The sequence below is a fragment of the Anolis sagrei genome, chromosome 2 (assembly GCF_037176765.1).
Source record: "Anolis sagrei isolate rAnoSag1 chromosome 2, rAnoSag1.mat, whole genome shotgun sequence".
NCBI classification, from domain to species: Eukaryota; Metazoa; Chordata; class Lepidosauria; order Squamata; family Dactyloidae; genus Anolis; species Anolis sagrei.
In genome coordinates, this window is record NC_090022.1 from 221,300,143 (window position 1) to 221,323,034 (window position 22,892).

Genomic DNA, 22,892 nt, shown 5'->3' on the forward strand with positions numbered 1-22,892 from the left:
GCTGGAGCTAACAATGGGAGCTCACCCTGTCCTGCAGACTCAAACTGCTGACCTTCCAGTCAGCAAGTTCTGCAGCTTAGTGGTTTATCCCGCTGTGCCACCATGGCCTCCATGAAAAAGGGAATTTATTTTATTTTATTTCATATCAAAAGCATTGCATAAACTAATCCCACTCACCATGCAATGTAAGACAAAAATGAGGGGAAATGAGATGAAGAAAAGTGCCTAACTAGATGAACAAGCCCACCAGTAAATCAGGAATAGAGTGTCCTCGTGCCATTTATAAGAACAACAATCTCTATATTTTGTAACTCAGTTTTGGCGATTAATATTCATTCTGACCAATTTATATTCATTTTGTTCACTGCATGACCCCCTGAAGTCCTGCTTGACTGCCACACATTCTGATTGTCACTTCAGAAGCATGCATTACCTCCTCCTTTTGAATGACATTGATTCTTGTTTTGATGTAGGGAAAAGCATGCATGGTGGTCAAAATGGTCTTCCTCTTATACTGCTCACTCAGTTCTCCTCGCGGGCGTCCATCCCGCGTGAAGGGGGTGGTGTACATAAATCGCCGGAGATTGAAGTTCTTCTCAAAGTGAGTTACTCTATCTTTCATCTCATAGTCATCAAAATAAGGTTCCACAAAGGTAATTTGTATGTAAGCCTAGAGAAAAGGGAAAAGAAACAACTCTCATTTCTTTAAAAAAAAAAAAAAACCTAAATATGAATAAATTTAAGAACACAGCATTCAGAAACCTTTGACTGTTGCCAGTCTTTTCATAATTGTGAAAGCTGATGTCCAAAACACCTGGAGGGCCAAAGTTTGCCCATGCCTGATTATATAGTAAAGACCAGTACTCAAAGCATGGAAAAGTTAGGTTTTTGAAAATGGCACAAAGGATTTCTCAGCCAGCATGGTACTAGCAATACTAACTGGGAGAATCTAGGCGTTAGCATCCAAACGTTATCATTTTGAAGCTGAAGTCTGTATATCTCAGCTTTTTGGAAATAGTATTGAAAATAGCTGTGAGAATTAGCCTTGAGAAGGCTGCTCAGTGAGGACAGAGTTGACTGCACATGAATCAAATGCAGTGAGAGGATGTGTCGACAGAAAGCTTTTGAGGAAAAATATTGAAAGAATTCCAGGTTAAATATCACAAAAGAAGCATTTATCTGTTTAATACTTCTGTTGAAGACATGCAGAAGTAATACATATAGTTGGAATTACACAATTTTACCAGTGTATATAATTAATTCCAGGTGCGGTTTGCAAAATTTAAGATTTCTCAGTTGAAAGTTTCAAATTCCATGCAGCAAATGCCTGACATACCTTACTGGGATCTAGTTTGCTCTTGTCTACTGGAGTGGAATCTTTAATTACTGTAACACGATCCTCCCCAAAGCACTGCCCATAAAACCCCTGAAAAGAAAACAAAATTAGGTGAACAGTGTTGTTTTTTTAACCAGCTTTATAAAAAACAGACAATGAATCAGCTCTAGAGCTGTGATAAGATGATGAGATAACCAGTTTACTACAAGTAAATTCCTGTTGCCACAATGTAAAAGGTCTCACCGAAATGTTAAAAATTTCCAATCCAATTCTATTCAACGTCATCAAAGGTAAGTCCTAGTTGAGTCTCTTCACTAGTGTGTATAAAGAGACCAAACAAATATACAGGGGGCTGCAGCTTTCATGCGTGTACAGAGCTGAATTGAGAATTGAATGAGACATCATTTTACTATTATGGCTTTTTATTCTAACATGGTTTGCTACCCCCTCAAAATCTGCACCAGTTTACAGCTAGAGAGCCATAGTTGCCCTCCCTTTAGTTCAATGTTTCTTAAACTATGCTCCTCCAGGTGTTTTGGACATCTGATCCCAGAAATTCAAGTCAGTTTACCAGCTGTTAGGAACTGTGGGGGCTGAAATCCAAAACAGCTGGCGGAGAAGAGTATGAGAAACACTGCTTCAGTTTGCAATTGAAAGACGTCTATTATTATTACCATCACCACCACCATCATCATTATTATACCCTTTTTTTCATGCCAGGAGCGACTTGAGAAACTGCAAGTCGCTTCTGGTGTGGGAGAATTGGCCATCTACAAGGACATTCCCCAGAGGATGCCTGGATGTTTGGATGTTTGACCATCCTTGTGGGAGGCTTCTCTCATGTGCCAGCATGGGAAGCTGGTGCTGACAGAGGGAGCTCATCTGTGCTCTTCCTGGATTTGAACTTGTGACCTGTTGGTATTCAGTCACCGGGGACTCCATCATTATACCCTGCTTCTTCAGGATCTAACTTGACTGTCCCCCTCCCCCCGCCCTTATCTAGAATACCCTCTTATCTAGCAATTCAAAATAGCTGAAGGTCTAAATACTCTAAAGGCACTGATATACTACCTTGTTTGGAAGATAAGCAGAGACAGATCAGCCCTGGTTAGTACTTAGATGAGAAACTGCCAAGAGTCATCAAGTGATGGTAGGCTATATTTCAGAGGTACTAAGAGGTTGCCATAAGTCAACACATGAAACATATACAGCATGGTGAATTATGAAACTGGAGGTCCCTGGTTGGATCTTGTCTCAGCTACAAACATTTTGACCTCAGGCAAGCCACAGTGTCAGGCAACTCATTAGTAATATCAGTTATTAGTGCTTACATTTTGTAAGAATGATTGAAATAATGTACATGAATGTATGCTTTGAATATGCATGCACTGGTGTATATGCTTCGAAAATGTGTACCTTGTAGTTATTTTCACTTGTGGCGACCCTATCACAGGGTTTTCTTGGCAAGATTTGTTTACAAGTGCTTTCTCATGGATCTCCTTTGAGGCTGAGAGAATGCATGACTCAAGGACATCCATCTAGTTAGTTTCCATAACTGAATAGCATCTTGGTCTCTAGAATTCTAGTCCAATGTGCAAATCTGTAGCCAGAAATGCAGATAGGTAATAGTATGCTGGCTCATGATAATGTATTACTAAGTTGCCATTTTTTGCAATTGGTGTCACCAAAGCAAAAAAGAAAAACTGTACATAATACAAGCAAGTGTACTAACTATATCATCATTTTGAGATTAATAGTTGCAAAAACACCACCCACATTTAGCATATTACTTGGACCTTTTTAAAACCTAAGGTTGAAGCACTTCCAGCAGCTGATAACACCTTTGAAGAATTCACAGATATTCTCTCTACCATGGACTATCTATCTAATGTAGGTCTGTGAAGGGGAGGGGGAAAATAGCTTCTTGCAATGACATTTTTGGGGTCCCACAGAAGACCCTGGGTTCTAGAGCGTACTGAACCATGTGCTCAACTTGCCCACTGGATCAAGAAACTTCATACTCTTTTTCCACAATAACCTGCTACTATGCCTCTGAGTCACATTCCTAAAGATGTTTTATGTACGCATGAAAGTCAGAGTTAGGAAGGACCTGACATCCATTGTGACCAAAACAATTCAGGTATTTACATTAACAAATATATTTATTTCTGGAACATAATTATAACAAGAAATATTTTGAAAGCACAAATGGAAGCAGAGGTGTCTTTATATTAAGACTCTTACACTTCACTCCTGCTTCTTGCCACCAGCAGAGTCTTTTCACTCCACTTTGACTTTCACTAGCCAGAAATGCAGATATGTAATCATCATGTGGCTGTGAGAAAGTGATGAGAGATCTACAGAAATGACAGAGCTGGGTGATTTCCAATTTCTAGTCACATGGGGATGCTTTTATTTGCAATCTATCATGTTAATCTGATAAGTTTATTTGTTGTTATTTATCTGTGTGATCTCTATGTGAATCTCAGAGATTTCATATAAATCACTCCTTCCTTAATGCTATTATTCTGCCAGTATTTCTTATGATTTATTTACTTATTTCATTTATATACTGCTTTTCTCACCCCTGGGGGGACTCAGAGCGGTTCACAACATTATCAGTTGCAATATTCAGTGCCTCACATGTATAAAACATCACATATCAAACTGACAACATATAGCAATAGATTAAAACTACTACAACAATCACAGACACAACATAAAACATTTAAATCCTGCATCGATCCCAGGATGTCTTTAGCTACTTCCATATTTCTGACATTCACTGAATGCCTGCTTGAATAACCAAGTCTTAAGTTGTTTCCTAAATGCTAAGATGGTGGGGGTGATCTAATCTCGCTGGGGAGGAAGTTCCCCAGACGAGGAGCCACCACTGAGAACGCCCTCTCTCTCATCCCCACCGATCGCATCTGTGAAGGCAACAGGACCAAGAGCAGGACCTCCCCAGCTGATCTTAGTATTCTAGCTGGGTCATAAAGGAAGATGTGTTCGGACAGGCAAGCTGGATCGGAACCATTTAGGGATTTATAGGCCAAAGCCAGCACTTTGAATTTTGCTCAGTAGCAGACTGGCAGCCAGTGGAGCTAACACAACAGAGGAGTTGTATGCTCCCTGTAAGCCGCTCTGGTGAGCAACCTGGCTGTAGCCTGTTGGACTACTTGAAGTTTCTGAACAGATTTATAACAGAAGTGCAATCACTTACCTCCAGTCTGTGAGAAATCTCTGGAAGTTTGGTAATGGCTGGTTCCTTATAAACAAATTCCTGTTCATCTAAATCTCCAAATATGGCTCCATAGAAACCAACGCGGAAGTAGGTGCCAAACATTCTCTTTTGACCCTGGTTGATAAATATGAAAGGATATAATTCCTCATATATATATACATATGCACACAACACACACACACACACAGCCATTTTTGTTCGGGGATAAAATTCGCTTTAGCGGTCATTATTATTTGTTCCATAAAGCAGTTGTATTTATTTCGAAATAAATGCTGCATCCCAGAACAGTTTCAGAGGAGGGTTTATCATGCTAGCAGTTAAAGGGCACCTTGCTGTTATTCCATTTTGCTCTTCTTAATGGGTTTTCCAAGCTAAGAAAAAAAGGCAGAAGAATTAGTGGACTAATAACAGAGGGTTAAGATAGAAGGCCCATGTTGTCTAAAAGCCTTCTAAAATCTTGGTAAGAAACCAAGGTGACATTGTGATGAAAGTTTATACTGGAGTAGCCTTAACTAGAAGTGAATGAATTTAAAGAAAAGAAACCAGAAACTGAATCCATAGATTGAAGTTTTCAAGTAACATGAAGGATCTTTTAAATATCTCAAGAACAATAGTTCTTGAAGAGCAAACAATGGAAGCAAGCACTATCAAAAAATAATCTGACCTCCTACACACAAGTGCATAACTCTGCTCCAAAGGAGTGTGCAAATGAGAATTTCCCAAGATATTATTATTTATTTATATTGCCCCTCATGCCCTAAGCTGGGATTTCAAAGCTGCTCACAAGAATTAAAACAAATTAAGACACTAAACCAACTACAGACAAAGCAGTATCAGTAAAATATAATAAAACAATTGATGTAATTAAAATAAAATTAAAACAAATACATTGAAAATTAAAAAGGACACTACATAATTTAATTTTTAATGTATGTATTTTAATTTTCTTTTCATTATATTAATATTTTGTATAAAAAGCACACTACACTATTGGGAGTCCCTGGAGGAGCGGTGGGTTAAACCCTTGTGCTGGCAGGACTGCTGACCAAAAGGTCGGCGGTTCGAATCCGAGGAGTGAGGTGAGTTCCCATCTGTCAGCTCCTGCTTCTCATTCGAGGACATGAAAATAGCCTCCCACAGGATGGTAAAACATCCGTGCATCCCATGGGCAACATCCTTGCAGATGGCCAATCCTTTCACACCAGAAGTGACTTGCAGTTTCTCAAGTCGCTCCTGACACGAAAAAAACCCCCACGCTATTAAATTTCCTTTTCTTATAAACAATTCAAAATCAAAACCGGGTGACGGGAGGAGAGCAAGTGGAATACTAGTCTAACTCTCATATGTACACGCTCTTCCAGTTTAATTATGGCAAGGGGAGATTGCTTTGGATTTAAAGCTATTGTTGTACCACAACTCTCATATGCTCTCAGCACTGGTTATATTGGATGGAACTAATGGGAGTTGCATTCTAACTATATGTGGAGGGCCACAAGTTGACTGGTTTTGTCTTATCTGAAGAAGAAGTGGTTCATAAATGTATGGGATCTCCTATTCTTGTGAAGCATTCTCTTAACTTGTAGAAGCCAACAGGAGAACTTCAGCATAAACATAACTCTATTAAGATACTTAGAATCCGCCTCTAGTGTGTAAATATTTTTTTCAATTTTTGAGAGAGCCAAGTGCCTTATGTCTTAATGAAGTCCTACATAAAATAGCTGGTAACAGGAATGCATTACATTACACTGCAACCAGTACCTAAACTACACCATGGACTCAGCAAATGAGAGTCCAAAAGTGGCAGGCTAAAACCTGGAACCGCAATCCATGGCTGATACTGGGTGACTTGGAAGGCGCTGAACAGACCACACTCTGGCACCATGAGATGCAGAGACAACCTTAAGAAATGGGCCACAAAGTGGAGTCCATAACATGCGAGTGTGGAGAAGAGCAAGCCACAGACTACCTATTACAATGCAGTCTGAGCCCTGCCACGTGCAGAATGGAGAACCTTCTCACAGTGACACCAGAGGCACTCCAAGTGGCCAGCTACTGGTCAAAGGACATTTAGTATAAGGCCAAGATTTTAACTTTGTGTTTTTAAATACATTACAACTATATCCTCAATTCCCTAAATAAATGGGCTCCAAGTTGAATGGAGAAAGCAAAGAGAGCTATCTTGTATGGCAATTAATCTCATTTTTACAATGAATAAACAAACTGCATCCTAACAAGGTAAGAGTGAAAAGTACCTTATTTATTATGTTTTCAAAGGCCTTCTGAAGTTTACTGTGAGTTGAAGAAAGCTTCCTGAAATCTCGATTTGCTTCTAAGATGGGAATGACAATCTTGTAGACCTCGTTGACAGTTTCACTCAAACCTCCCTTAAATGAAGTAAATCAAGGTGAAAATGGGCATCAATTCCTCAACCATTCATCACAGAAAATAACAAAGTTTTAGTACTTGTCATATGCTAGCATATTGGGACATGTTTGATATTTACAAATAAAAATAAATCATTTTAGGAGTGTGGTGACATCCAAACACTTTTAATTGTTTTAGCCATTAGATCTGACAACATTCATTATGCTATTTAGGCACAAATATGAACAGTGCCATCAAGTCATCTGTTAGATTATACTGATCTCATATATTTCACAGGGTTTTCTTAAGCAAGGAATTCTGAGGTAGCTAGTCATTGCCTTCCTCTGAAATATAGCCTACACCACCTAATATTTAATTGTAAGCTACTTTGAGTCTCCTTTGGAAGAGATAAAGTGGAGGATAAATAACAACAACAACACTGTTCTGCCATCCAAGTTCTAACTAGGGCTGATCCTACTTCACTTCTATTATTAGATAAGATCTGGTACTTCAATATATTTAGGCCCTGATAATAATGTTTCATGTTTTATTTAATAAAATGTGTTCAATCACACCTCTTTATTTAGACTGCCTTCTCCAAACATCAAGAGAAGAAACGATTTAGGTTTTATTAGAAGCTGAATATCAGTGAGAGGTAGAAAAGTACATTGTGGTATTATTTTAAGTGTCCTTAGGAGGAGAGGGTATTGCAAAACAGTCCTTTACACTTCTGTGGTAAACACAGCAGTAAGTGAAGAGGATTTCTTATACTGAAGTGACAGCATAAATAGTTGAAAAAGAAGGGAAGAAAAAAAGGATTATAGCAGCATATTTTAAAATTTGCATGAACTTTTGTGGCTATTAACCCACTTTTTCAGATGCAATATGAGGTGTATCGGACAAAGAGAATTAATATATGTGAAAATCATGCAAAAATAAAAACCAGTTAGTCTTCAAGGTGCTGGTACATTCCTTTTCTTACCCTCCCTCCTTTTTATGCTGCAAGAAATTAAAACTACTAAAACAGCAGATTAGACGTATCTATTTTGTTTACTGGTGGGAATCACAAATTTCCAAAGTGTCATCCCCTCCCCCCATCCCAAACTGCACTGGATTATACACGTTCTTGCACATTTAATGGTTTTAGGGGAAAATGTTACAGAACTCTGTTCATGCAAAATACATTGCTATTACTGATGGCAATTACAAAATATGAGCTTTTCCATTTCAAACTGCTGTCAAAATATGACAATGGTTGATAATTTCTGCAACAGGTTATCCAGATATGTTGGAACACTCTTTCTTCTCAAGGAAGACAATCCCTGTAGAGACTTAAATCTTTCTGGATATTCTGATTTTCCACTGCTCAGATTGTTTTTAATTTATTGGGAGTTCAAAGAAATTTCTCCTTACAAATAAAATAATTGGCCATCAGAGTTTGTGGCGCACAATGCATGGGATGTCTACTGTGGCTCCATGTTTTCACTACCCATTCATTAAGCCATGGTCTTTTAAACCATTGCAAACAATTCAAGCAGACAGAATAAATCAGTCTTGGCATAGTAGTTCCCAAACTTTGGGTCTCTAAGGATTTTAGATTTCAAATTCCAGAAAGCCCAGGTAGCTTGTCCAATGGTCGGGAATTCTGAGAGCTGAGTCCAAAACACCTGGAGGACCATAGTTTGGGGACCATTGTTCTAGAGCAGTGGTTCTCAACCTGTGGGTCCCCAGGTGTTTTGGTCTACAACTCCCAGAAATCCCAGCCAGTTTACCAGCTGTTAGGATTTCTGGGAGTTGAAGGTCAAAATGTTGGGAAACATAGTCCTAGAGTGAAACATCAACAGCTTTTATGTTTTAATACTGGTGGGAATTTTAGTTTATAGTACTACTCACAGTGCTAAAAAGCTCTGCAGCTTGTTCCAAGAGTCCCACCAATCCGTTCTCTGAGAAATACCTTCCTGAACATACTCCATCTTCATCTGGAGACAGAACATCATCTGAAACAGCAGACTCTTCTAGTACGTTGGAGGAAATATTCTAAAAGACAGAAAAATGGTGTGCCTGAGACAAAATTTAGCCACATCCATTCAAATATTTAGTTCCTGACTCCAGTGTGCCACCTTACAAGCCATTAGTGGTTCTAGAACAATGGTTCTCAGCCTGTGGGTTCTCAAATGTTTTGGTCTTCAACTCCCAGAAATACTAGCTGGTAAAAACTATCTTCCACTTTGTGCAACTGTAGAACAGAACAAACAACTCTGCATATGTATGCTTGTCCACAATGCCCTGCCGCATGCACAGAGGAATAATTGTTTAAAGCTACAGACGATGCAGTTGCTGTTGCCCATTTTTGCTCAAAAAATATTTAATTGCTTGCGTTCCCTCTATTTTAGCAGTTTTATTCTTATTTATGCAATCCTTTAGACATGAAATAAATACATTGTCCATAATTAAACCTGTAATTACACAATGATGGTACATGTATCTCTTCACAAATATGCACAGAGAACACTCTATCTTAATTTTCAGTTTTAGCCAATTATATGAGGTTATAGTATACACCCAGAGGCGGCCCTATGTAATTTTCAACGGTAAGCAAACAGTATTTTGGTGCCCCCCGCCCCCAACCAATCACTGATATATATTTTCTGTTCATCGTGGGATTTCTGTGTGCCATATTTAGTTCAGTTCCATCATTGGTGGAGTTCAGAATGCTCTTTGATTGTAGGTGAACTATACATCCCAGTAACTACAACTCACATATGTCAAGGTCTGTTTCCCCCAAGAGCGCCTCAAGAGCGCCCCTAGGCAACATCAACTAGACTGCAAATGCTTACTTTGCGTAATGGGTTGAGCCGCCCCTGTGTACACCTATGTTTTTCTTAGATGACTTTAAACCAGATTGTCTCAATTTTTAAAATTATTAAGAGGTAAACTCTGATAACATAATATTCTGCCCTATATCCATAGCAAAATTATACAGTCCCCTAAAGCAGAACTTTAGGGGAATGTTTGAAAATATTATTGAAGTCAAAATGTGAATTGATTTGCAGAAAGGGGATCTATTATCATACTTATCCCTTAAGTAATGTGAAGTCTAAATTCCACCTTAAAAAAATAAGTTAATAAGCAACACTGATTTTTTTAATAAGCAGAGAGACTTGAAAGTTTGTCCATTACTCATCTGCCATAAAACCTGTTATTGCTTCGGAGTCTGGTTTGAAAACATGTACAGGCAACATTGTTTTGGTGAGACAAGCTTATGCAAATGCTAAAATATTTCAGAATGACTTTAAGAACCTGGAATTTTTTCCCTTTCATATGAAGCAAAGCCATCTTCTAATAGCCTGAAGGAAGATTACACACCATATTATGACAGGAAGCAAGCAACACAGAGGACTGTTGGCATACCTCAACAGTAGGGTGTAGGAATGTGTACGGCAGGCCTGCAAGATCAGTATTGAGATTTTGCAGTAGACTTGTGCTTGAGAAAATGGCTCTTTCTCAACCCCCCATCCCCATCTATAAACTAGACTTGCCTAATAATGCCTAATGGGAGGAAAAAGACAAATCTGTTGAAGACATATTATTTAGTCATGTAAGTTCTTTCCTGTGGTTGGATGTGCCATAGCCTAGAGAACAATTCTCACTTTAGTAAGAACTACTCTGTGTCTCTTCCTGCCCTGTTTCACTTGCAGCCTGCTTCTCAGCTGCCTGCTCTTGACCTCTGTTGCAATGGTTTTTAACCCATCAGCCTAGCCAAACCTGTGAGCACCCTTAGGCTTCTTCAGCACAGCTGTATAAACTCTAGATTATCTACTTTGAAGTGGATTATATGGCAGTGTGGACTCAGATAACCCAGTTCAAAGCAGATATTGTGGGATTTTCTGCCTTGATATTCTGGGCCATATGGCTGTGTGGAAGGGCCCCTAGGACCCTTCTACACTGCCATATGGCCCAGAATATCAAGGCAGAAAATCCCACAATATCTGCCTTAAACTCGATTAACTGAGTCTACACTGCCATGTAATCCACTTCAAAGTAGATAATCTGGATTTTATACAGCTGTGTAGACTGGCCCTTAGTGTTCATCTAGCTTAAAGGAGATGCTACTCTAAAGCTGCTAAGAAAGGGCCTGTGTTACGTACAGAAAGCTGCTCTTACCTGAAAGCTGACACTACCAACAGGCAGGTAATTGTGGTCCTCCAGCATGCTCAGGTACTCTGCAACTAGAGCAGCAGCATGAACAAGGCACATGGCAGCCTCTGTGTAGCATTTCCGCTTGGCGTGCTTCTCCGCCATGTTCTGCAGCCAAGTAAGTCTTAAGTCAGGTGAGGTTTGATATCCTTTAGCTATTCTAAAAATAGAAACAAGGTGAAATGTCAATTGATTTGCTTTAGAGTTTATATAAGCAGGTCTGCCTCTTCGGCAGAAATGCTACATCTCTGTTTTAAGTTTGCATTCAAACCCGTTGTTATCATATTGCTTTCCTCACTAGCAAACCAATGTCCAGCTAGATTTAAAGGTATACCATACACAGACAGACAGACAGACAGACAGACAGACAGACAATTATTAACCCCAGAGGTCCATCCTGGAAGTCACAGTTCTGTAAAATTGACTGAAAATATCTGAAAACAAATTTTGCCTTTTTAAATTTAAGCCCCTGGATTCATTGTCAGAAGTCAAGATGCAGAACTTATTTAAATCTGTCATGAATATACTGTATGCCCTTAATGTTGTTATTATTAACTGTCATCGAATCGGTTTTGACTATGACAGCCCTATGAATGAGCTATTCTTCAAGTTCCCTTATTGTATACCGCTATGCTCAGGTCTTCCTAGCTCACCGTTGTCGCTTCTTTGATTGAGTCTCTCCACCTGTAATGTGGTCTTCCTCTTTTCCTAATACCTTCTATCTTGCCATGCCTTACTGTAATTTCTGATGAGATGCCTTCTCGTGATAAGACCAAAATACAACAGTCTCAGTTCAGTCATCTTGGCTTCCATGGATAGTCCAGATTTTATTTGCTCTAGGACAGTGGTTCTCAACCTGTGGGTCCCCAGATGTTTTGGCCTTCAACTCCCAGAAATCCTAACAGCTGGTAAGCTGGCTGGGATTTCTGGGAGTTGTAGGCCAAAACACCTGAGGACCCACAAGGTGAGCACCACTGCTCTAGGATCCATTTATTTGTGTTTTTAGCTGTCCATGGTATCCATAGAATTCTTCTTTAGCACCACATTCCAAATGATTTCATTTTCTTCCTCTCAACTTCCTTCACCATCCACTCACATGGAAAACAATTTAAAACCATAGTGATTCTGGCATATTCATTTTAAATTATTCAAAAAATAATAAATATTTCAACCTGTACATTAGATCCATGAGCATTTCTGGGTCTTCCTGAAACTCTCGCATTTTTACTGTATCTGACAATATGCTGTTCAAATTACACAACAGCTCTTCTACCTACATTAAAAGAAAGAAGAACATTTCTTTAGACATTTCTCTGAATAGTTTTAATGAATGGAAAACTGAGAAGAGGAGCACAAAGGAAACAATGTATTGTGTTATAATTAAGACCTCAGTGGTAATATTCAGGATGGAATTCCATGTTCAATTTTGGAACACAACAAGAGTCACTGGGTTAACATCATTATATCATACAATAATTTCTGAAGTGTCCCATTATGCCTTTAAAAATGATGTGGTGACTTTTTTTGTGTCAGGAGCAACTTGAGAAACTGTAAGTCACTTCTGGTGTGAGAGATTTGGCTATCTGCAAGGATGTTGCCCAGGGGATGCCTGGATATTTTACTATCCCATGGAAGGCTTTTCTCATGTCCCTGCATGGGAAACTGGAGCTCATAGACAGAAACTCACCCCACTCCCTGGATTCGAACCGCTGATCTTTCAGTCAGCAGTCCAGCTGGCACAAAGGTTAAACCCATTGCACCACCTGAGTATTTTTGGGTCTTCCTGAAACCCAGAAATACTCTGGGTTTCAGGGGCTCTGGTGTGATCACTATCTACTGGGGGCACAATGACCTACTTTGAGGTACAAGGATTGCTTATTCATTCATTGAGTTCGGACTATCATATCCCGGAATATGAATCACCAGCAATTACACTAACTTGAACCTATCATGGGTTTTCTGGAGCTGACAGTTTGTGACTTGCCCAAGCAGGCCCATAGCCAGGATTTTGATTTGGGGGGGGGGGGGGGGCTGAGTTTGATTCGGGGGGGGGCCCCTGAGGATCTACCCTAGCAAACCTTTTGTATTGTTATACCAATACCCCCATGTATATGGGATATATTGAGCATGTGATCAGATCATGGTATGAATAAACATAACAGTTTAAATAATGTACCAGTAAGGCCTTCTCTCGGACCACCCTGAGAATTTCGGGGGGGGGGGTGAAGCCCCAAATGCGCCCCCCCCCCTCGACTACATGCCTGTGCCCAAGGTTACCCAATGGGTTTCCATGGCCAAGTGGGGAATTGAACCCTGGTCTCCATAATCCATTACTCAAACCACTCTATCATGCTGAGCTGTTACACTGTGTTTTGTTTTGTTTTCTGTTTGTGTGTGAGCCCACATTATTTCATTTTTGTCCCAAAACTATCTAGATATGTGAATGCTTCTTGAAACAACAGGGTATCTTACCTGTGCTGGGAACAGAGTTGGTTGCATATCTGTATCTTCCTCTCCATATGCCAAAATGGTTCGTAGAGACTTTCTGAGATATTCCTCATTAAAATCAGATGCTTTACCAACCAGTGAAGCCAGTGACATCGTCACTTGCATTTTCACTCTTGCAAAGTTCTTTTGGAAAACAGAAAAAAGGATTATGCAAATCAAGAGTACCAAAATCCCATCAGCAGTAGATTGTTGTTCTGTTTCATAAGGATCACCGCTCCCACATTTTTATTATTGGCTTAGGCACAATTTGTTATAATCACCTTTAGAATTCAAAAAGCAGGACTGAAATCCTATGCATGCCTACATGGGTGTAAATCCCACTGAAATTGATTTATCATCCTTTCAGATAAGCATGGGATGACATACACATTATCCAAGTACACAATAAATGTAGTAGAACATTTCCCTTGGTTTTATGGGAACTGACTCTCATTGACATTATATCGAGTTTCTTAAAAGGAACCTATATTAGCCATAGGAAAACATTGACAAAAATGATACTATTTACATGTCATATAATCTCAATTCAAAGATTATGCCATTACTTTCCCCATCTATATTTTTTCTAAGTATAAATGCCAAATTAATAATTCTTGAAGGTTTCTATACAAATCATTTTACATGTACATAGTTCCATATTCTAGGACCGAGAGTTACAAATTTTGTACAAGAAGGGGATATATCAATGTTGATCGCACCCTAAGAATACATGATATTCCCCAAACCATATCAGTTATTATGTGGGAACAGAACTTGAAAATCTATGTATTTTAATGATAATTACCATAGATACTCAAGTATAAGCCGGGTTTTTCAGCCCTTTTTTAAGGCTGAAAAAGTCCCCCCTCAGCTTAAACTCAAGTCAAAGTTATTCATTATTTTACTCTGTTGTTATTATTATTAGTATTATTATTACATTTATTTTTACTATATTTATTGTTATTACTACATTTACATTATTTTGCTCTATTATTATTACATTTATTATTTTACTTTATTATTGTTATTATTACATTTATTATTTCACTCTATTATTATTTTTATTACATTTATTATTTTACTCTATAGTTATTGGAAGGAAATGTAACAACATTTATATTGAAGGTTAGAATAATGGTTTAATCAGAGTTGGACAGTCTTATCTTAAACTAGCCGTCCCCTGCCACGCGTTGCTGTGGCCCAGTCTGTGTATATGGGTTTTGTGTGTGTATATTTGTGAATATGTGTATATATGTGGTTTTGCACATGCATTGTAATGTATTTTTACTTTTTGGCTTTTTAAGTCTCTTCTGCTGTGTTTTTCAGTGTTTTAGGAATGATGGTCACTTGTTGCCCTGATAGGTATATTGTGTCCAAATTTGGTGTCAATTTGGCCTGTGGTTTTTTGAGTTATGTTAATCCCACAAACAAACATTACATTTTTATTTATATAGATTACTGTTTTATGTAAATATTCAAAAACATGTAACCTACTGATGCTTCAATTAATGTAATTTTATTGTTATCTATTTTATTTTAAAATTTACCACTAGCTGCTGCATTTCCCACCCTCAGCTTATACTCAAGTCAATACGTCTTCCCAGTTTTTGTGCTAAAATTAGGTGATTCGGCCAATATTCAGGTTAGCTTATACTCGAGTATATATAGTAATACAATGATGTATTAAACCTATCTATAACTGAGACCCAGAGCATCATGAACTTGGCACTGCTCAGATTTCAGCATTATCAATAGATGCATGCATTATCAAAAGCAACTTTCTATGGCCTCTCAAGAGAACATGAGAAGGTCATTTCCAACAGAGTGGAAAGAATGTCTGCAAACCAGAAGTTGTTACATCAGATAGAGACCATAAAAGTCAGAGATAATACTGCAAGTCAGTAAGTCAAGTCATAGAACTATACTTTAGGCTTCAATTATAGTATCTAATGTTAATATCGACTATCTCACATTGGTGGAACTGAAGCTGTATCTCATTAGGAGGTAAAGGGTGGCACAAGACTGGATCCGAGTGGCATCAATGCTACTGCTGCAGTGCTGCAGGACTCTCTGGCAGAGATCAGCACACTGCTCCACTTCCTCTTCAAACAGCAAATCTCCAAACTGAAGGAAAACAGAGGGGAAATGTAATATAGGGCACCTCAAAGTAAATGTCTTCTAGCATTGCTAAAACAAAGGACATTTTGGAAGTTTTGAAATGTCATTTCATTTTCTTTTTTAGGAAGAAAAAAAAGTCAGGGCCTAAGTATTTTAAAAACATCAGATCCCATCTGATCTTGGAAGCTCTGCAGGATTAGCCCTAGTTAGTACTTGTATGGGAGGCTGACAATGAATATCTCTCCTGTAGGCTATATTTCAAAGGAAGGAAATGGCAAAACCATCCCTAGGAAAACCATTCATTAGGTTGTTATAAGTCCACAGGCAAAGTGAACAAATATATACACACAAGACAAAAAGCAAGAAGAAGCCTTGGAAAAACATAGGAGAGTTAAAAATGGAGGACATCATCATCTAGACTCCTTCCCGCATAAAACACTATGATTGAAAGAAACAACAAAATCCCATGGCAGCAAATGTAAACAATCTGGACTGTTTTGATAGATAAAATGGAGGAAAGGCAATACAAATGCAGTTGTTTGTTTTCATATTGTTTTTCCTCCAAATTTCAATCACTGAAGTTTTCTCGCCCACTTTCTACCTGCTATCTGAACATGTGACCAAGAAAAAGCAACTTAGTAAAACAGGAAGATATTTTTTTAGATCAGCATAGTGCAAAAGGTACTTTTCAGCTACCCTCTCCACCATGTTGAATATATTTACATAAATCTTATTTTCCATGCTTTTGAATGGATGCACTTGTAGGTCCACAATTCAATATTTTAATTGTTTAGAGAAAGGAAAAGGAATAAAGATTAAGGAAGTCAAAGACACTAGAAACAGATCGCAAGGAACTGCCTATGGTGCAGTAGCCAGGAACGTCAAGAAATACTTCACTTAAGGGTCAGTGAGAAGCCTGTCCATATATATTCTGGCATGTTTCTCAAATCATAAAAAATAGATGCTGAAGTTCATAATATCTGAAGGCCAACAGGATGAAAAAGACTGAAGTACCACATATGTGTGAAGTATTCTGAAATGATGATGTTAAATTTAAGTTGAACTGGCCAATTAAACATGAGCAAGATGTTCCTAGGAAGACTTTCGGTGCTCATATTCTCCTGCTAAATTTACTCTGTTGCTGCTTTTAATTTCCTCCATTTCATTCTCGTTAGAGGACTGAAACATTTTCCTTAATTCCACTTTCTATTCCTTCTCAGAAACAAGCTGCAATTAACTGAATAGACTCAACTTTTGTTTTCGTCCTCTCAGAGATTTGTGTATAATCTTTAGCTTTCTTTTCTCCTCTCTGCTCCATTTCTCTCACTACCTTTCTATTTAGTTCTAATTATTTTCTGAATAAAAGGACTGTCGGGGAACAGGATTCACCATGTGTGGTTGGCACAGCAGGAAAGAAAAAAACAACAACCCCATAACTTTGTGCCTGGTTGGTCTGTCAAAGGGGGATTAGCCTATCAGTACATGGCTTATTCCTCTTGTGCCATTCTGAGAATGGTTCACCAAATTGTCTCGGCCATTTGAAATCATACATGTGGATCCAAGATTTTTGCATGGGCTGTTGCAGATGGATGGCACTACAATATTCAGTGCTCATGGGAATGGATTTTTTGACTTGACATTGCATCTTTCAAAAAACCTAACAAGAACAAATGCTTACCTTGATAATAAGTGCTCGAAGAGTAGCAAAGCAATGCATCAGGTAGGTTGTGCTCTGATCACAAGTCAGAGAATTGACAAGGACTTTCAGCACACCCCCCAAGATGTTATCTCTGCAATCCATAGCTGAGGTTGCCTACATAAGAGATAAAGAGTGTTTGTCAGAGCCTTTCACAATTATTTTAAACTAAGTTTATTCCACAATTAGGGAACCTCTAGCTCAAGCATGGGGAAACTTTGGCTCTCCAGGCATTTTGGACTTCAATTCCCACAATTCCTAACAGTCTACCCGCTGAAGTTTGCCCATACATGCTTTAGGTTGCAGATCAAACTCATCCTGACTTGGTTTTGGCCACAGCACTTTCCCCTCCCTGAAGCCAACAATCAAGGCTGGCCATACTGTTAGACTGTATGAGGCCACTCATGCAGCACTTGCTGGGGATCACAAGTCGCAGCCTCCTGGCTGTTCCCAAAAATCTCTTCTACTGTCCACTACTGTTACAAGAGAGAAAAGGCATTTCCATAGCCCACATAACCTGTTCTGGACTCATGAACAACAAAAAAAGGTATAGTGAACTTTGTTATCTTACCACTAATACAAAGGTAAAGGTTTCCCCTGACATTAAGTCTAGTCATGTCTGACTCTGGGGGGTGATGCTCATCTCAATTTCTAAGATGAAGAGCCGATGTTGTCCATAGACACCTGCAAGGTCAAGTGGCTGGCATGACTCCATGGAGCACCATTACTTTCCCGCAGAAGCGGTACCCATTGATGTACTCACATTTGCATGTTTTAGAACTGCTAGGTTGGTAGAAGCTGGGCCTAAGAGCGGGAGCTCACCCCACTCCCCGTTTTCGAACCGTCAACCTTTCAGTCAGCAAGTTCAGCAGCTCAGCAGTTTAACCTGCTGCACCACAAGAAGGACCTTCTTACCACCAATATTAAATCAATATTCAACCCACTAGTCCGGTCAATTTCAGAGGACTAGGGAAGGAGAATCATTTTGTCCTTTGCAACTCCAGGAAGACTATGCAGAATAACTATGGATGCACAAAATCATATAAGCTGTTCAAGATTTGTACACCAGTCAGCACCTCATTCCTAGAAATATTCTCACTCACATTTTGTTTGGTGCTGTTTTCACCAGAGTGAACAAAATATAGCTATTAACAAACACTGTAAAGAAAAACAATTTTAAAACTAGCCTAACTAATATGACTTGGCTCAAATGCTTGGGAATTGCAGCTGCATGAGGCGACTGAAAGTTCGATTGCACTGCCCTAAATGCCACACAAAATTACAATCATGAATTTCTGGAGTAAGATTATTTCAATCAATGTATAGGTAATGCAGTCACTGCTGCCAGAGTTATGATAACTGAACCACAAGGAAGCAATTTAGCATGTGCCTCCTGATACTGGAAAAACAATTGAAATGCATTTCTAAATATGTAAACCTATGAATTCGAACACTGTGCAATGCAATAAAAACAAAGGAAGAAAGAAACAACAATTTCTTCACTTTTCATGGGTGGAGAAACTCACACATAGCCAGTTAAGGCAGTTTCTCACCTGGATGATGTTTTCTAGCATATCCAGAACAATCAGATTAGCTTCCGTAGCTAGGTTCCCATTAACCAGAGCTTCTTGATCTATTTCAGCTTTTGTCCTGTGAAAGTAGCAGATCATGTTAACAAACATCCATGGATCAGATAATGAAACAAGTTATTTAATTAAAGTAGCAATTGTCAGAAACAGGATCCTAAACCTGGAATATGAAACTTTAAATTATTGTCAGAGATACTGTTTCTTTGACAATAAACTGATCCATCGGGTTGTTGTAGGTTTTTTTGGGCTATATGGCCATGTTATAGAGACATCCTCTCCTGATGTATCACCTGCATCTATGGCAAGCATCCTCAGAGGTAGTGAGGTAGCAATCCACGAAAGCCTTCAACAATAAACTGATCCATCGTTCGGAAGGTTCAATCATGGTTTAATGGAGCTGTGGTGGACTGCTGACCTAAAAGTCAGCGGTTAGAATCCACAAGACCGGGTGAGCTCCCATCTGTCAGCTCCAGCTTCCCATGTGGGGACATAAGAGAAGCTTCCCAGGATGGTAACACATCCAGACATCCACTGGGCAACATCCTTGCAGATGGCCAATTCTCTCACACCAGAAGCAACTTGCAGTTTAGCCAGCTGTTTCTGACATTAAAAAAAAACATGGTTTAGGGTAATGTCTGAATTGAGAAGCTTTGTATGCACAAGGAACTATGATCTTTACTCTGAAATTGGTTGGAAAGCCTGGTTTATGCTAACTATGATTTGGCAATATGTCGAGGCTTGTCAAATCATTTGCAGGTGGAAAAATAAAAGCAATGCAATATAATACCTTTTAATAGCAGACTTGATCTACATCATAAATAGAGGTTTATATCAAGTTCTTTAAAGATAAAAGCCCTCAAAGAAGGCAGAAAATACAGATTGCAAGCAGGTCAATAAAAACATAACAATTTCACAATTAAATGCAAAACAGAGAAGAGTTAAAGAAATTGTAGCAAGATAATTAAAACAGGGTGCAAGGTCTTAAAAATCTACTGAACCGAAGTCTGGACATATTGAGCATACAAGTAGAAAGAAGCCATGAGGCTCTGCCTCATCTCCCAACAAATCATGCTCCCAACAAATCATGAACAAAACCTATGGCCATTGATGATGACTGTAAGAAATAAATAAATCAACAAATTGTTTGTTTGTTTGTAGTACCTTTCATCTGATGCTCTGAATAAGGAATGACGAAGCTGTGCCTAACTACTCTCCTTTTCCTCCTAGGTCACAACATATTATAGTGTATTATTGTGCATTGTCTCATACTATTTTTGTGGTCTGTTGTTAGCTGTGGCTTGGCATTGTCTCACATGTATCTTATTCCTACCCTATCCTTCTCTTTATTGGTCTGATTTTATTAAAGATGTTTCTCAAAAGACAAGAAAAAAGAAAGAGACAAAGATGACAGTGCCTTCATTCAGGGAGGAAGCTACTTTCTGCAGATTGAGGCCCCATCTACACTGACATATTAAAATCCAGATTATCTGCTTTGAACTGAATTATATGGCAGTGTAGACTCATATAATCCAAATTATTTGCTTTGATAATAAAGGTAAAGGTTTCCCCTTGATGTTAAGTCTAGTCGTGTCCAACTCTGGGGTGTGGTGCTCATCTCCATTTCAAAGCAGAAGAGCTGGCATTATCCACAGACATCTCCTGGGTCTGACTGGGGCGTGGTGCTCATCTCCATTTCTAAGGTGAAGAGGCGATGTTGTCTATAGACACCTCCAAGGTCATGTGGCTGGCATGACTCCATGGAGTGCTGTTACCTTCCCATCAAAGCGGTACCTATTGATCTACTCACATTTGCATGTATTCAAACTGCTAGGGTAGCAGAAGCTAGACCTGACAGCGGGAGCTCACCCCACTCTCTGGATTCGAACTGCCATTCTTTTGGTCAGCAAGATCACCAGCTCAGCGTTTAACCTGCTGCACCATCAGGTCTGAGAAAATATCACAGAAGGGAAACCCTCATGATGAGGAAAACCAAGTCCAGATCAGGGTTTGTTTGTTTTTTTACCATGCCAGTCACAAATGAGACAGATGTTCCTGAGGCAACTTGCCCTAAGCATAAGTTGAATGGCTTAAGTTACTATTTCTGCATAATGAGACTTTGAATCTAAGTAACTTGCTGTGCAAGATTGCAAAAGTAATACATTAACCCAAAGCTTCCTTTAGTGTCCTGTTCATATGTCACGGGCATTTACCAGCCCCATTTCACAGGCTTGTACTGCTGAAAGATAAGCTGTTGTTTAGCAGCTGCAGCTGCATGAAATATTAGATATCAGCCCTGGGCCCCAACAGGTTGAAGGAGGGAAAATCCCTCTTTCATAACAATGATTAAGGGACTAGAAAAAGTGTTCTGTAGTAGGTAGTTTCTCCCTAAGCACACACTAACCAAGCTGTTGATGGAAATGAGGAAAGACTTCACTGCCTTGTTCTATCCCATCATGCTGGCTCTCACAGAACTACAGACTATAGCTGAGGCAGGTATATTTTTATTGTATGCTTCAATAAAAATATATATTTATATTTAAAGATGCCATTCACAAAGTAGGGAGAATTCTGCTGAGAGTAAGAAGACGCGAAAGATGTGAAGTATTTCAAAACCACAATTATAAAATTGCTCTGTGAAAGTTATTTGTGCATCTGTCCATGATGCTCTAAGGATTGTGTTTCCTAGTTTGGTACATAGCATGAAACTAGATGGCCCCTGAGAAAGAAAGAAAAAAACAATTCTGGAAAAAGATGATATAAATTCATTAAATTACTCACTTATCTAGCCTCTCATTCGCTTGCCGCCAGTGTGTCTGCTCTTTCTTCCATCGTAGATTCTCATTCAACCCTGGGAACCGCTCATTCCCTGTAAGGGCAATGAATATAAGTCAAATTGAAACTTTAATATCAACAGTTCTCCAGAGATATGCATTTTTGCAAGAGGCTACCTCCAATGTGGTGGTAGCAAGGAAAAATGTATCTTTTTACATACAAAGTAAAAAAAAGCACATTTGATATGGAATCACTGGAGTATGACTGAGGGAAACACTATGTCCCAAAGAACAAGGAGGCGTAGATTGGCCCAGAGCCAAGGAGGGAAGCCAACCTAAATGGAAAAGACAGATTGGAGGTGGAGAAAGGAACGAGGTGCAAATGTCCAGATATAGGGGAAGTGTAAGACCCGATCGCACATTTCCCTCTTAATGAGAGAAAGTGCAGATCCATTTCCTTCAAGTCACCTTCTCCCTCCAAGCTGATGGTTGGTGGCTAACATCAGCCCCAGACCAAAGTGTCTGACTACGCAGCCCTGGAGCCTTTATAAACAACCGAGACAAGTAATAGGAGCTTGAGACCATAAACCAACCCATAGGAAAGATCAAATTCAGAAACACAGACAATGATCAAGCCAACTTTCTGGAACTTTACTGAATGAAAGAAAATGATTTGTTTGCCTAAAGAATGGGTTGTTCAATATTAATTAAATCAGGAATTAGGGGCATGATCTAGAAGTTTTAACAAAATAGCTTTTATTAATGACTAGCCATCCCCTGCCACGCACTGCTGTGGCCTGTGTATATGCGTTTTGTGTGTGTATGTATGTGTATATGTGTATATATGTGGTTTCGCACATGCGTTGTAATGTATTTTTTTTGGCTTTTTAAGTCTCTTCCACTATGTTTTCCGGTGTTTTAATGAGTGACGGTCACTCGTTGGCCTGATAGGTGTATTGTGTCCAAATTTGGTGTCAATGCGCCCATTGGTTTTTGAGTTATGTTAATCCCACAAAGGAACATTACATTTTTATTTATATAGATTTCTGAACTTATGGTGAGGAAGAAAAGTCTAGGTAGATTCAGTGCA

The 22,892-nt window shown here is 39.0% G+C and overlaps 1 protein-coding gene across 2 annotated transcripts in view; it reads right to left on the reverse strand.

Annotated features, from left to right (window-relative positions):
* Positions 1-22,892, reverse strand: part of DOCK8 (dedicator of cytokinesis 8) — a 115,664-nt gene that overhangs the window by 8,551 nt on the left and 84,221 nt on the right. For both annotated transcript variants that reach the window (XM_067464423.1, XM_060762249.2), the window contains 12 exons: positions 21,810-21,897; positions 18,996-19,092; positions 17,425-17,559; positions 15,600-15,752; positions 13,614-13,772; positions 12,314-12,414; positions 11,109-11,301; positions 8,838-8,981; positions 6,833-6,964; positions 4,560-4,694; positions 1,337-1,426; positions 434-670 (listed from right to left, as the gene is read on the reverse strand). In XM_067464423.1, coding sequence (XP_067320524.1) covers positions 434-670; positions 1,337-1,426; positions 4,560-4,694; positions 6,833-6,964; positions 8,838-8,981; positions 11,109-11,301; positions 12,314-12,414; positions 13,614-13,772; positions 15,600-15,752; positions 17,425-17,559; positions 18,996-19,092; positions 21,810-21,897 — 1,664 coding nt within the window. The remainder of the gene's footprint in view (positions 1-433; positions 671-1,336; positions 1,427-4,559; positions 4,695-6,832; positions 6,965-8,837; positions 8,982-11,108; positions 11,302-12,313; positions 12,415-13,613; positions 13,773-15,599; positions 15,753-17,424; positions 17,560-18,995; positions 19,093-21,809; positions 21,898-22,892) is intronic.